At 35.0% G+C, this 14,196-nt stretch overlaps 1 protein-coding gene across 8 annotated transcripts in view; it reads left to right on the top strand.

Annotated features, from left to right (window-relative positions):
* The window catches only part of MEF2C (myocyte enhancer factor 2C), a 121,553-nt gene extending 110,405 nt beyond the window's left edge, over window positions 1-11,148 (top strand). For 6 of the 8 annotated variants that reach the window (XM_066568598.1, XM_066568597.1, XM_066568599.1 and 3 more), the window contains one exon: window positions 6,431-11,148. In XM_066568598.1, the coding sequence (XP_066424695.1) occupies window positions 6,431-6,752 (322 nt within the window). In that variant the 3' untranslated portion in view covers window positions 6,753-11,148. The remainder of the gene's footprint in view (window positions 1-6,430) is intronic. The other 2 variants (XM_066568603.1, XM_066568602.1) reach the window with 1 other exon arrangement.
* Window positions 11,149-14,196: the final 3,048 nt, after the last annotated feature.

The raw sequence follows: 14,196 nt of genomic DNA, 5'->3' as shown, positions 1-14,196 counted from the left end.
GTAAGATTACATAATTAATTTACCTGAGATTAAGCCTTAACCTTATATAATAATCATATACTCCCTTCTGCTCAGCTCTGAAATTCAAGTTTCATTTATTTGGAGATGATTTTTATGAGAAAATAGCATGATTAAGCCAAAGAAGTGTAAGCTTACACAACTCACTGCGATGTGCAGTGCACGTGTATTCTGCCCTCTAGTGGCTAATTTTACAATATTTATTCAAGTTTCAGAGAAACACAGTGCTCAATCACTTCAGGATCTTTAGAAGTATGAAAATTCACACAGGGAAATCACCTGAACAAGCAACCTCTTGGCTCATTTAAGTGAACAAGTGTATGATTTTCAAATATTTTGTTATCTACAATTTCTATTGAGTAAGACATAGGCATGCACTGGTGTGGCACAGTAGCCTAATGTATGGTTAGACATGTTGGAATTTTAAAAGGTTTAGCTATAAAAATAGAAGCTGAAAACAGCAGGAGTGTATTCATGAGGAAAAAAAATGAATCCATATACTTTTGAAAGGAAAACGTTTTTTGTGAAAGAGGTCTTCCACATATACACTTTCTTTCTTTGAGATTGTTGCCATAGTGTGGAACAATTTAATACTCTAAACACACCTTAAACTTCAAAATTCTCCTTCTACTTTATCTGAACATTTTTTGTAAGTTATTTTAATGTCTTTACAATGTTGATAATTTGGGTTTTTAAGGAGAGCTATACAAATGTTTCAAAGGAACAAATTTTTTAAACCTCATTTCTGTATAAATAAGTATATATAGATGCAAATGTCATAAAAACATACAACTGAAATACTTGTGCTAGAAAAAAGTCTTAAGATCTTTCTCTTATACTTTTCTTTGTGAGTTTGCACTACTTCTGGGTCAGCATTCAGACTTACTGTACAACTAAAATCACGAATTCTCAAATAAATTGAAAGCTCACGTTAGGTATCACTGTATAAACAATTGGTACCATACCAAGGAATGTAATTATGCTATTTGGTTAGCAAAAAAAAAAGGTATAAATTAACTCCTAAACTACATGCCTTTTCAGATTTGTCACACATCATGATCTGTTTCTGATTCATATCACAGAATGTCAGTGTAATGTCTGTGGCTGTGGAATACATTCTGAGTTGCTGCTCTTATTATTATTACTCTTTCAGTGATTTGTAAGTGAATTCAGCTATGAAAGCTGCTTCAGAGATGGTTCTTGAGAAGTCTTCTATCACTGCAGAAAATCATATTCATTGAGTTCTACATGAAAGAGCATCTGTTTTAACTTTTGAATTACTTGAAAAACTTGATATTCTGTAGAACATATGCAGTGTATATCAACCTGATTTAGAATTTGCAAAAAGATTTTTAAAATGAAACAAAATTACAGTCATCTTCACATACTTGAGAAAACACATCCAGAAATGCTTCAACAACATAAATCCCAGTGCTTAGTGGGGTCATATACTGAAAGGTTTTGGCAGTGAGATGCTTGTTCCCAACAGTAGGCTACAAAAACCTGTGAGAAAACAGTTAATCGAAGACACACTCAAGGTCTCCTTCAGGTTTTGTTTTTCAACAGAGTCTAAAGGTGAAAATCAGCTCTGCTTGGCAAGATGCAATGACAAGAATGTGATTAATAGTAGAATAAGACAGGATTAGACGCATTATCTTGCTCCAGATAAGTTCTCAGCAATTTCAGTAGCACTGTCAGAACCATCTTGGAGGTAATCGGAGATCTCTGCAACCAAGCTCTTAGTTCTTCAAGTTGACTGTGCAATTAGGAGCCACACTAGTGCTGATGGACTCAAGGGCAAATACATGAGGACGTGGGAGTAGTTCACTTTCCCTGTTAGTGCAGCTTTTGGCCTTCTGCCAAGCCTGGTGAACAGCACAACAATGTAGAGCCCGTTTAGACATGTAGAAGCTGTTTAGACATGACTGGGACATTGAAACAAACCAAACTTTTCAACTTTTTGGTTAAAAAAAAAAGAATAGTGTTTTCATGGTCTTTTAATGCATCTACATCTGGAAAAAATCCATACAAAAATTCTGCTGAAAATCAGTCGTTCCAAAGCTTTGTGATTTGGCCTGAACAGTACATAAAAGTCTCTTACTGCTTATTTAACATGTATGAAAAAGACTACTAGAAGTTAACTGCTGATTACCAGAAGGGAAGTCCTTTCCAAACATCATAATAAATTATCAACATACTTTATGCACAAATCCATAGTGTGGAATATGTTCTCTTGCATCTACATTTCCTAGCCTAAGAGACAATCTTTTTATCTAAAAGTAACATCCACAGGTGAAGTTTTTACTTTCCTAAAATATGAATGCAGGGAGAGAAACAACATTTAATCTGAAGGTGCTTCAGTATAGATAATTATTTATGTAAGAGAAGTTTCTCCAAACTTCTACCTACGTGAATAAAAAGTTGTCCCAATTCATGGATAATGTTGACTTGTTCTGTGACCCTTATATAGAAAGATTATTACTTAGCTACAATTATTTTTTATTAGATGACAACTATAGCTAGACATATTCTCCATTAAACTATTTTTCCTGAAAAATTTGGAAACAAGTACATCATGTTTAATGAATTTGTATCAGTTCTGCCAATTTCCTTGTTTTGAATTAAAACCTTCTGTATTTCAGATTGAGCCTTTTTTTCTTATGCCATTATTACAAGATGTTTTGGTAACTCAGCTTCATGCTATTTTTTTACTCCTGTTTAAAAAGTGTAACCTTAACATGTGAGAGCTAAACAAAATGTCTTGACACAGAAATTCATATTCTGCTTTTACATTGATCAGAAAAGTATAAAAAAAGACCTAAATCCCTCTTAGTTTTTACCTAAAAAAAAATAGAGCAGAGGGAAGAAGTTGAATTGTTACTAAGTCAAAAATATCTTCTCCTAGATGCAAATTACCATGAATTTTCAATGGTTCTTTACATGATTTTATTGGGGGAAATTATATGAAGTGAGGCAGTAAGCTCATTTAGGAAGTAAAAGTGGATGTAAAAGAAAAGGTGCATGAGAGTCCCTTCCTTCAATAGACGACTTTCTCACTCTACAAAACTCTACATGGTCAATATTCATGTCCTCACTCATCACTTACTCAGACCTGCACTTCTCCCTGTGCATGCTGAGCTTCAATACCATTTGGAGAATCATACAGAAGGAGATGTACACAGAGGTGTCATCATCCCAAGCTCATGGCACTGTCTTGCTCCCCCACTTCTCGTACAGCAGAGCTGTGTAGGTGTGCTGTGTGGAAACCAGATAGGAAGCAGCATTTCTCCATGTGGCCATCATAATCTGAATAAAAATCAAATTTTAACTACACTGGCCTCAAGAGGGACTGGTGTGCCAAGTTAAGATATTAATTTTCTTCACTGTCTCCATAAAATGAAATGTTTTCATACAATATGCGGGAAAAGTTAATAATGTCTGCATAAGTGGACTGCCCAACACTTATTCAGTGCATGTAATTGTACACAAACCTTTGAATAATTTTCTTTAGTTTCTCAGTAGGGTTTCTACATCCAATACCTGTTTGTTTACCAGGGAATTTAGTGAAGGTTTGAAATTATTATAATAGGACATGCTTAGGCCCAATCATATAATTTTATGAAGCAACAGTGTAAAATAGGCATTGATACATTTAAGTGAAAATGGCTGTTCCTACACCCACGTATACTTATACACGAAATTAAATCATTTTGCAGCAGACAGAATTCTTATTTCTTACTGTGCACCTTCCATTCTAAATAGAGGTCAATCCTTTGTTTAGAATATAAAGATTGCACCTAAATACCTATTACTTCACCATTGACAGGTATGTAACAGTACATTTCCCAAGCAGATTTAGCTTAGATGAGCTTCTCATAAAAATGTTTCAGAAAATGTTAATGAAGTATTGCAAATTATAATCAAATAAAAATATATTAAATTTCAGAAATACTTTCAGCAGCAAAAGGTTATATTTATAAAGAAAAAGAGGTGTATCAAAATAAGTGCAACAATTTATTTATATTGTTTTAAAGTTCAGAAATTCAGTCTTGACCTATCAAAATGATTTCTTATCCTTTTATAAATGTACTAAAAAAAAAAAAGATCGTTCAAAATTCAAATAAACCTGAAGCATTTATAAAACTGCCATTAATTTTTATGCCAGGTTATTATGTAATACCACTGCTGAATCACAAGGAATCTGTAGAAAAGTCTGTAGAGATGCATTCTCATACTCACTTCTGAAGCATTATTAAAAAGGCAACATTCCAGTACAGCAATACCAGCTCTGTATTATGGAAATTCAGTTTATCCCTGTAGGTTTGTTCCTTTGGATGCTGTCACACAGTAGAATGCCAGTATGTTCCATGTGAACAAATTTGACTGAATGCGGTTATTTTTGTCTATTTTTATCTTTTTTAATTATCCCAAGCTTTACAAAGTGGCATGTCACTTGCTCAAATCAAACACTTCTAAAATCAATTCTCTAGGCTCTACCATCATTTATTATAGAACTTTCAGGTTTAGCTATAAGCTTGGCATGTAAAATCATATGTAATCTTATACTAAACTGACAAACTGTTTACGCAGGTGAAGTCCTAGAACCTCCTAAGCAACACAAAAATAAAATTACTGGAAATGAAAAGAAAAAAAAAAAAAGACAGAAATGTATATTTGATTCTCTTTGGACTGTTTTTAACACATTTTCAGGAAGAGTGGAATATTTCACTATATTGGAATGGCAAAGTCTTATATTTACAGTTTCTTATATGTGTTAATTTAATATTTACAGAAGCAATGCAAAGAAAATATCCTCTTTGAAAAAAGAAAAAGCTTACATTTTTTTTTACTGTGAAAGCTATTACTTATGAACTCTGTAACTTAGGAAAGGGCTCATTGCAGATTTGACAAATGTGTCTGTACAGGAAGGAAGGATTGATGAAAAAATTGGAGGTAGAACATGCTGTTTTGTTTTCTAACAAGATCCATTCATTTTTAAACGCTGCAGCAATTCCTGGTAAAATCAGAGGATATTATTAAGTATTGAAGCCATACAGTTTTATTTTAAATCTGTCAGAAGAAAAAAAAAATCATCAAAGTAGTAGTAAATGTTGTTTAAATAATACTCAGCTCTCAGCTGATGACACCCTAGGGAGAGTATTTCAGTAAAGTTAAAAATCTACATTAATTTACCTGTGTCTTCTACATTCTTAGAAATTCCTTCCAAATCCCAATATTACACCTTTTTGCGTTAAAAATGCCTGCACATCCCTTTAGGTTTAAAATCTTGTGAAGTCAAGTGTTGCCCTTACTGCCTTCCTACCCTGTATAAATAAATACTCATGAATAGAAACCTTGAAATTCTGTTTCTTGGATAAGACACTAACTTCAGCCTAGCAAATGGTCCCTGAAGTGGAACATAATGGGAACTGCATGTTGGAAATTCTGTTTTAATAATGAAAAGTCAGGTTTTGCCAGGAGGTGGTGCTTCTGTACAAAATGTTGTGCAGATGAAAGTAATCTCATATCTCCCGTAAAGTGTGTTCTCAGTATTCACTCTTCTCCCTGCCTGTGTCATCTTTCCTCTGCCACTACCTGCCCAAAAAATGCACAAAAAAAGAAGGACAAAAAAAAATAAAAACTTAGAATACTTACATAGCTTACCTTTGAATAAGTTTCAGAATAGCAATCTGTCTGCTAGTAGCATCCTTCAAGCTTGGCTTTCCTCTGGGCAAACAGTGTAGTCCTCTGTCATCTTCTACTATTCCTCAGGTTCCCTTTTGTAGTTTATCCAAATGCATTCTGGATTGAATCATGGATTTATGGATTTAAACCCTAAAATCATATCTAAATCCTTGCCTGCCTATGCTATTTTTTTGATGTCAATGTTAGGACTACTAATTTCAACTTTATTCTGAAAAGCATAAAAATTACCAGACCAGATTTTTTTGTTTCTGTTTTGCATCTGAAGTCACATGTCAAACCACAATAAAAATAGTTGTGTGCATTCAAATTAATTGGATTAAACCCAGCAGAAACTCCATGCTTTCTATCTCAGCTGATGCATACATACACACATTTGTTATACAGAAACCTGAAGGTGGTTCCAACAATGCAAAGGCTTACCTTCCTAAATTTTGATGACACTTGATCTTAAAAAAAGGAGAGATGAGAGACTGAAAGCAAGACCTCTTTCCAAACTGAGGGCTTGTCCCCCTAAAGCTGACCACATCTGTTGTGGTGCTGTCATCTTCTGGAATTCATGAATTCTGCTCAGACAACAGTGCCCCATGATCTCTGCATGTGCTGATCCTGTGCGAGCCTTTACAGTGGTGTTTCATGTGAGTGTTTGTGCATATCTGGGGGCTCCATGCCTCCTCCATCTGTAACTGAGTTTCCTTTCCTCCTACAGAGCTTGCACTAGCACTCATTTATCTCAGAGTACAAATCTCTCCCTGCCTTCTACTCAAAGCCTCAACATCAAGTCAGAACCTGTTTCTCCTCCTAGAGATCGTACCACCACACCATCAAGATACCAACAGCACACGCGCCATGAGGCGGGGAGATCTCCTGTTGACAGTTTGAGCAGCTGTAGCAGTTCCTATGATGGAAGTGACCGAGAAGATCACCGGAATGAATTCCACTCCCCCATTGGACTCACCAGACCTTCGCCGGACGAAAGGGAAAGCCCCTCTGTCAAGCGCATGCGGCTCTCTGAAGGATGGGCAACATGATAACATTATGACCTATTAGTTGGGATTTTTTTTCTTGCAGTGTGTGTGTGCTATACCTTAAGGGGAGGGGGGAGGGGGGAAGGGTCGATATGCATTATATGTGCCGTGTGTGAAAAAAAAGTCAGGTACTCTGTTTTGTAAAAGTACTTTTAACTTGCCTCAGTGATGCAGTATAAGGATAAACAGAAATGCTGAGATAAGCTTAGCACTTGAATTGTACAACAGAACACTTGTACAAAATAGATTTTAAGGCTAACTTCTTTTCACTGTTGTGCTCCTTGCAAAATGTATGTTACAATAGATAGTGTCATGTTGCAGGTTCAACGTTATTTACATGTAAATAGACAAAATTAAAACATTTGCCAGAAATGGCAGATCTTTACTGAGAGAGAAAGCAGCTGTTATGCAACATATAGAAAATGTACAGATGTTTTGACAGATCCAGCAGTTGGGTGGCCATGAATTGATGCTACAAAGAGACTGAGTCACCTAACATACTGAAAATGCTCACAAACATGCAGGCATTTTTTTAGAGTATGGCACTCAGTTTAAAAGGATCAAACCATTTCAAGAGGACCATACTTATTGAAATGTTGAGTTCGAGGGCTGACATATTTAATTTCAAAAATTCTGGGTCTGCATCACTTAATAAATAAAAGTATAAAAATATGTACATTACATTTTGCTTATTTTCATATTAAAAAGTAAGACAGAGTTTGCAAAGCATTTGTGGCTTTTGTAGTTTCCTTAAGCCAAAATTTGTTCTTTTTTCCTTGATAGCTTTGCTAATCTTTTAAGCAGTCCTGAAGAAACAAACAAAAAGGATTTTCTGTATAGAAAGCACTACCCTAAGCCTTGAGGAACTCCATGCTTTGCTAATTAAGATAACTGTTTTCTCTTTGCAGAAGTTTTGGTTTTGAAATGTGTATTTCTAATTATATAAAATATTAAGAATCTTTTAAAAAAATCGGTGAAATTAACATGCTTGTGTATAGCTTTCTAATATATATAATAATTATGGTAATAGATTTTGTTCTCTTGATAGTGGGGAATTATATTTGTGCAGTTGCACATCTAACTATTTTCTTTCAGTTTTCTTTCAGTGGGTATACATTTTACAGATCAAAATCAGCTGCTGAAAGACTGATCTGTAAACAATTAGACTTTACCCATAGTGTAACAACTTAAATCATTTTAATACAGCATTTTACAATCAGTTGGGTGAACTGCCATCCATTGTATATACTGATTAGTTCTTTCATACTGTTTTTGTGCATTGTAACAAGTTAAGGGCCCTTCTATTATGTAACGTACTGCGTATCTTGTAGTTTTCCATGGGTTAAATGACAAAGTGGGGTAACTTGGCCCTTTCTCATTAATGAAGCTGGTATTCTGCCCGTCTGAATTGGATGTGCAGCTCTAACGGCTGTAAGCTACATGAGTGCAGGTAAATATATGCTGAAGCAGCAGGGGGAGGCAAAGGGAGGGATCAGCACAAAAGTGCCTTTTGTATAGATTCCTCCCCTCTCTCACAGACATAAAACTCTTCAAGAGATTATCAGTTAAAGGGTGGTTCCAAGTCAGTTGATTTTATACAGGCAATATTGGCCAACTGGTCCTTTGTTCTCATGGACCTCTGCAGTCACATCATCTCACAGTGGGCACGTTGTTGAGCAACACTCCCTGTGTGTTTTCTTTCACCAGAGCAGGACTTGCTTCAGCACACAGCATCCACATTTTCTCTAGCTTCATATTGTTCCTTTGACTAAGATAGCTTGACCAGAGGGAATGTGTCATTTTCTTTAAGTCCCTCTTTGTCCCTCTTGTCTATTAGAAAAAAATGGTATATTCAAGTGTTTCAGTTTAATCATTCTGTTGGAGGGGAAAAGTGTTTAAGCAAAATGTTAGTGCCATAGTAAAAGAGTAATATTTCTCCTTTTTTCAAGGGTCGTTCTAGGTCTCAATGACATACATTGACATTATGGTGAAAAATACAGCTGCAAAGAAAAATGTCAACACAAAGTACTTTGAAGTGAAATCCACACTCTTTTTCCACCTATACATGCAGTTGCTGTGCACTGCTCAATGATGGAGTGTACCTCTCTGTAGTAGAGAATGATGATCAGACTACAGTGTGCATTAGGACATAGTCTCTTCACTTACCATGACTTTACAGAAGCCTGCCTTACAGGCACTTTCAGCCGTGCAGGGGCTAGTACATAATCTGGAAACTCTTTAAGCAGAATACTGTGCTACTAATGCATCCATCTTACCTCGTGTAGCAAACTGCAGGGTAAACAAAGATACGCATGTTTTAAAAAACCCAAAAAATAAATTTAAAAACTCAAAACAAAACAAAAAAAAGGTAAAATGGGGCCCATAATTAATATTAAAATTCAAAAACCACTTTCTTCACCATCAGATTAACCTGTACTCATATTCTCTTTTGAGAATTTTAAACTTTAGTGTGTCAAAAATATGCAAATGTATCACAAATATACCTTGTCATTTCAAGAAAAAAATACAATTTTATTGGTATAGTCATAGAAATTTCTCAGTGGGGAAGGGGATTTGGTCTATTGATATATTAAGAATAGCCATATTAATAGTTTACCTTGCGATTTGCCTCAGCAACACATGAAAAAAATGAAATGAATTTAATGAAGATGCAGTGTATAATATTACTGCAAGTAACTAAGCAGAAAGTAGCATGAAAAGTATTGCCTGGGCAATTTATATTAACTCTGACAGTGATTTTTTTGTATAAATACAAGTAGAACTGAATCACATGAAATAAATGCCAGTCAGCCCTCTTGTTCCTGCTGCAGAAGGCAACTAACTTATACTGGCAAAATTGTGGGGGATAATGCATATTTGCAAACTGATCTAATGATAAGAAGCACAACTTTGATTGTGAAGTCACTTTCTGTAAACTATAACTGTCTACCTTTCTTGTTCCTTTATCTGTATCTTACCATTTATTGTATTTACAAAAGGTAATTTAGGTTTATTGTGTGATTCCTTTGTATTTAAGGAGCTTGGGGCAGAGCCCTGAAAGAGTATTAACATTTACTTTACCTTAACCCATGCTATATGATGTTTTAGGCAACATTCTTAATTGTAATTTCAAACACCTGAAGTGGCATTCTAGGCACCTGCAAGTATTGTTATAGCTAAGCTAATCTCTATTAAAAGATGTTGTCAGTTAGTGTTTAATTGCTGGTGACAATTATATTATATACTCTATCTGCACAACATATACATTGTATGCATTGAGCCATTCACAGTAAAGCTTTGTTCATTTCAGTGTCTCTCAAAAATTGTGTTTTATAACAAAATGGCTTATATTTTTCCCAGAAGAGGAATTTAGCAATTTTTAATGACTAGTGTAAAAATTAGCTGTTGTCCTCAGATCTTTTTCAGGTAAAGTTAGTATAAGAATAGAACTCATAGGCTGTTTTCAAGGACGTCAACCTTTTGTATTGTATTTGCAATTCTATATGCCCACTTTTATCTGTAGTCTAACAGCTGTTTGTTTTCCTTCTTCCTTCACCTTGAAGGTAAATGCTTTGTAATTTTTTTAAAAGCCACTTGAAACCTCAATAAAGGCTGTTGCCTAAACATGGCATACTTCATCTGTTCCTGTTTGTGCCATCTGCTGTGATGTCGTCAGTTATATGGCATTCATTTCCTGCCACTACAGGTCTCTTGAAGGACTGATGGAACACTGGTGTCTGTTAGAACGCTTCAGACTGTAGATGTAATAAAAGGCTTTTGTTAATATATTTTAACCAAAGATGTGGAGCAATCCAAGCTTTGAGCCACAGACTTTCAGCTTCAAAAGTATCCATTTGATTATTTTCATAATCACATGTTGCATTTCTACCTTCCCTTCTCATACCTCAGACTGATCCATACCTCTTGATTTGATTTAAAAAAAGGTCATTTAAGAAAGTAATTTTTTAAAAAATTAAAAATTAAAAATGCAGTACTAAAGTCTTTTGTGTATTTAATATCAGACCTGGATTACCGCAGGCATTACACTTGGATTGCTTCAGATGGTTTGTTGTATCCTTTTTTTCATTTTTTCTTCTCTTTCATGGGGATTTGCTTCCATAAAATAATGGTGATAACAAAATAGCTTGTAAATGGGAGCATACAAGCATTTGCAACAAATATTAAAGTAGAGGCTCACAGCGGCATAAGCTGGACTTTGTCGCCACTAGATGACAAGATGTTATAACTAAGTTAAACCACATCTGTGTATCTCAAGGGACTTAATTCAGCTGTCTGTAGTGAACAAAAATGGGAAAATTTCAAAAGATTCTCCTGCTGGAAATAAGGTATAATTTGTATTTTGCAGACAAATCAGTAAAGTTACTGGCTTTCTTAGTGATATGGTGTCCGTTGTGCATTTTTTTATTAATTTAAATAGTGTTCAATTTTCACTATTTCACAATGTAACACATGAAAGAATCAGCCCTTTAACTACCAGCAGCTGTCTCAAGGTCCCTTACCGATTATTTGTGCTTGCTTTGCTAAGCAATGTTTTCAGGCACACATCACCCCACCAAGTCAGGGAAACACCATTGCTGCTCTAGAGTCAGTGTCATTTGGAGTGAGACCATCTGAATCTGTCCCTAGCAGAGGAGCTAGGTGAAATAATGCCGGGCATTCAGGTACTTAAACAGACAGGGAATCTAAACTCCCATATATACATGTCCTGTGAATTTTACCCATGGGGACAATCATGCAAAAACCCTCCAAAAAATGCATGTTCTGTGTCAAAATCATATATAATTTGATCTACACTCTGTCTATACTCTCTACCAAAACTGCACAAGGACTGTGTCAGAATGAATCTATTCACTTTTCTATACTTTTTTTCTCAGAATATTTGTTTGCTTGGTTTTTTGTTTGGTGTTTGGTTTTTGTTTGTTTGTTTGTTTATTGGGAGTTACAGGGGGTTTTCCAAATAGTATTTATAGTTTCAGAGTTTGCGAATAAAAGAATCACTTTATTTCAAAAAGATGTGTTTTTACGCCAGAAGCAGACAAGCTACTAAGAAGTTAAGGTGCTTGGTGAATGTTACAATTTCAAAAATAACTTTACAAAGCCTAGGTTCTAAATAGGTTTATGAAAGAAAAGAACAGTGCTGTGCTGTTCCTTTTCATGACAATTTCTTTTAAGAGAAATATTCTTAGTATTGCAGTGTTGGACACAGCCTTGCAATGAGATGCTAAAACTAAGATTAGGTGTCATTGATTTTACTACAGAATGTATTTTGTACAAGTAAATAACTTTTTTTCATAATTTGCCAGTATGAACAAAATATTTCTGAAAATGCAGTTGTCTTAGAAGATTTATCTGGGAGTCTTCCATCTTGCAGTCATCCATGTGATTAATACTGATAATGCTATGCCTGCATTGGAAAAAGAAATTACTTAGAAAATAGAGTCGGTTATATACTTTGTTCTGTTATTTGCTTTTCTGGAAAAAAATAAGCATAAACATCCTGATTACTTTGTTTTAAATTCTATGAACTCTATTTAGAAACAATTTTTTAAATTATGTCGAAATGGGAGTGGGGGGTTAACAATTCTTTTAATAACCTTTTTCACTTTAGATTCACATATGTCATCCTAAAAAGCAATTGTGAAATGTACAGTCTGAAATAATAACTAAGACACATACCTTTTCCATCTAGAGTGTTTGCTTTCTCTGAAAATTGTTTTCTTCTTTTCTTTAGCAAAAATCTAAAAACATCATTGTAGAACTGGGAAACTATGCTGAGACAGTTGATGCATATGTCACATTAAGGAGAGCAAGCCAGCAATGGGGCTCGTTCATACCTTACCCTTTCTCAAACACAATGCCTGTATTTCCAGAGGTAAAATACTGGGAGTGAGAGAATCCAAGGAACAGCAAGGAGGAATGATTTTAAAACAATCGGATCATTAAGTCTACAAGCAGAAAAATATATTGTTCCTCTCTATTGACAGATATAACCTATTCCTCCTTAATTCACTGGAAATTCACCAATGCAGCAAGGTTACCTGCTCCATCTAAACTGATATATGGAACTCCAGTTTGCTGGAGTCCCTGATTCTGGGACACTTAAACTGCTTAGTCATAGGGCTACCTTTTTGGTATTCATGTATTGTACTTAATGTTTTAGACTAAATATTCAGAGCACCTGCAATAGGTAAATCTATGCTGCATTCTCAGCAGTCCATCTAGATACATCCAAGGTAACTCTGTTTTGAGCAGATATTTTGGTTAACAGTAATCTTTCTACTGCTGGTATTTCTTCCTCCTCTTCCAGCTGATATTGTAGAATGCTTTGGTTCTATTCTGGATCCCCTTGATTGCTAAAGACACTTGAAGACTAACATGAGAATACTTGTGTGAATGCTGAATTTCAGCTTAGTTCATTACTTCTGAAAGGTGCAAAATGTTCTGTTCTAATTGTCCTTTCTATCCTCTTCTTTGTGTTTCAGTCTGTGGTTTGTTTATAGTCTGCCCAAAGTTTTCAGTTTCAAGTATCTGTCTGTATTTATATGGACAATGATCCATAAGTTCTTTTAGGTTACAAAATGTTGCCTCCTGGGAGCAGGGGTTGATCACCATTAGCTGTGGAGGTTTTACTTCTCTGACCAAAGACATAAAATAATGTAATAGAAGACTTCACTGTGCAGGAAAACTTAGACGTGATAAAACTTAAATATATTGTTTTTGCATGATAAACATAATTGGCGTAAAATATAATTTTGTTTTTACAGCACATTGCATAGCTAATTCTTTTCTGCAGAGTTGCTAAGGATCGGGTTTTCAGTCTCACAGTGAAAATGCAGCATCCTGTGAGGCCCAAGTCACTTTTTTGCAATGCTTTACACTATGGTAGCATTTTTTTTTAGAAGTGAAAGTTAGAAAATATCATTATGACATCCTGTACAGCTGCATTTTTACAGTGGGAGTACTTCATCTAATACAAATTACTCTGTCTGTTCTGAATACAGAACAAGATGGACAGGAGACAAATTTTCTTGAAAGCAGAAACTACATAAAACATTAATTTTCTACTTGGAAAATATATGAATGAGAGAGTATATCCTTATGTGTGAATAATAAGGACGTAGCAGATCTGCAGGAAAATACTATGTGCTATCAGAAACACTGGAAGCGCAGGATATATACAAAGAAACCATCAGCATGTTCACAAGGGCATATGATGAGCACGTACATATGATGAGCATATACAATTAAGTAGTGAGATTTTTGGCCATAAAGAATTGTGGAAGCAAACATCCTGGATAAGTTCATAATGGTTTAAATAAGTTAAAATTGCATAGTTGCATTTTTCTTGTTAAGTATGATGATACACTAACAGTATCCAGCTAGAGTAAAGGAAGATTTTCTATGGCTTATTTTTGGAAAATGTGAA

This window comes from Molothrus aeneus, chromosome Z, assembly GCF_037042795.1.
Source record: "Molothrus aeneus isolate 106 chromosome Z, BPBGC_Maene_1.0, whole genome shotgun sequence".
NCBI lineage: Eukaryota > Metazoa > Chordata > Aves > Passeriformes > Icteridae > Molothrus > Molothrus aeneus.
This window is presented reverse-complemented; position numbering and strand designations above follow the sequence as displayed.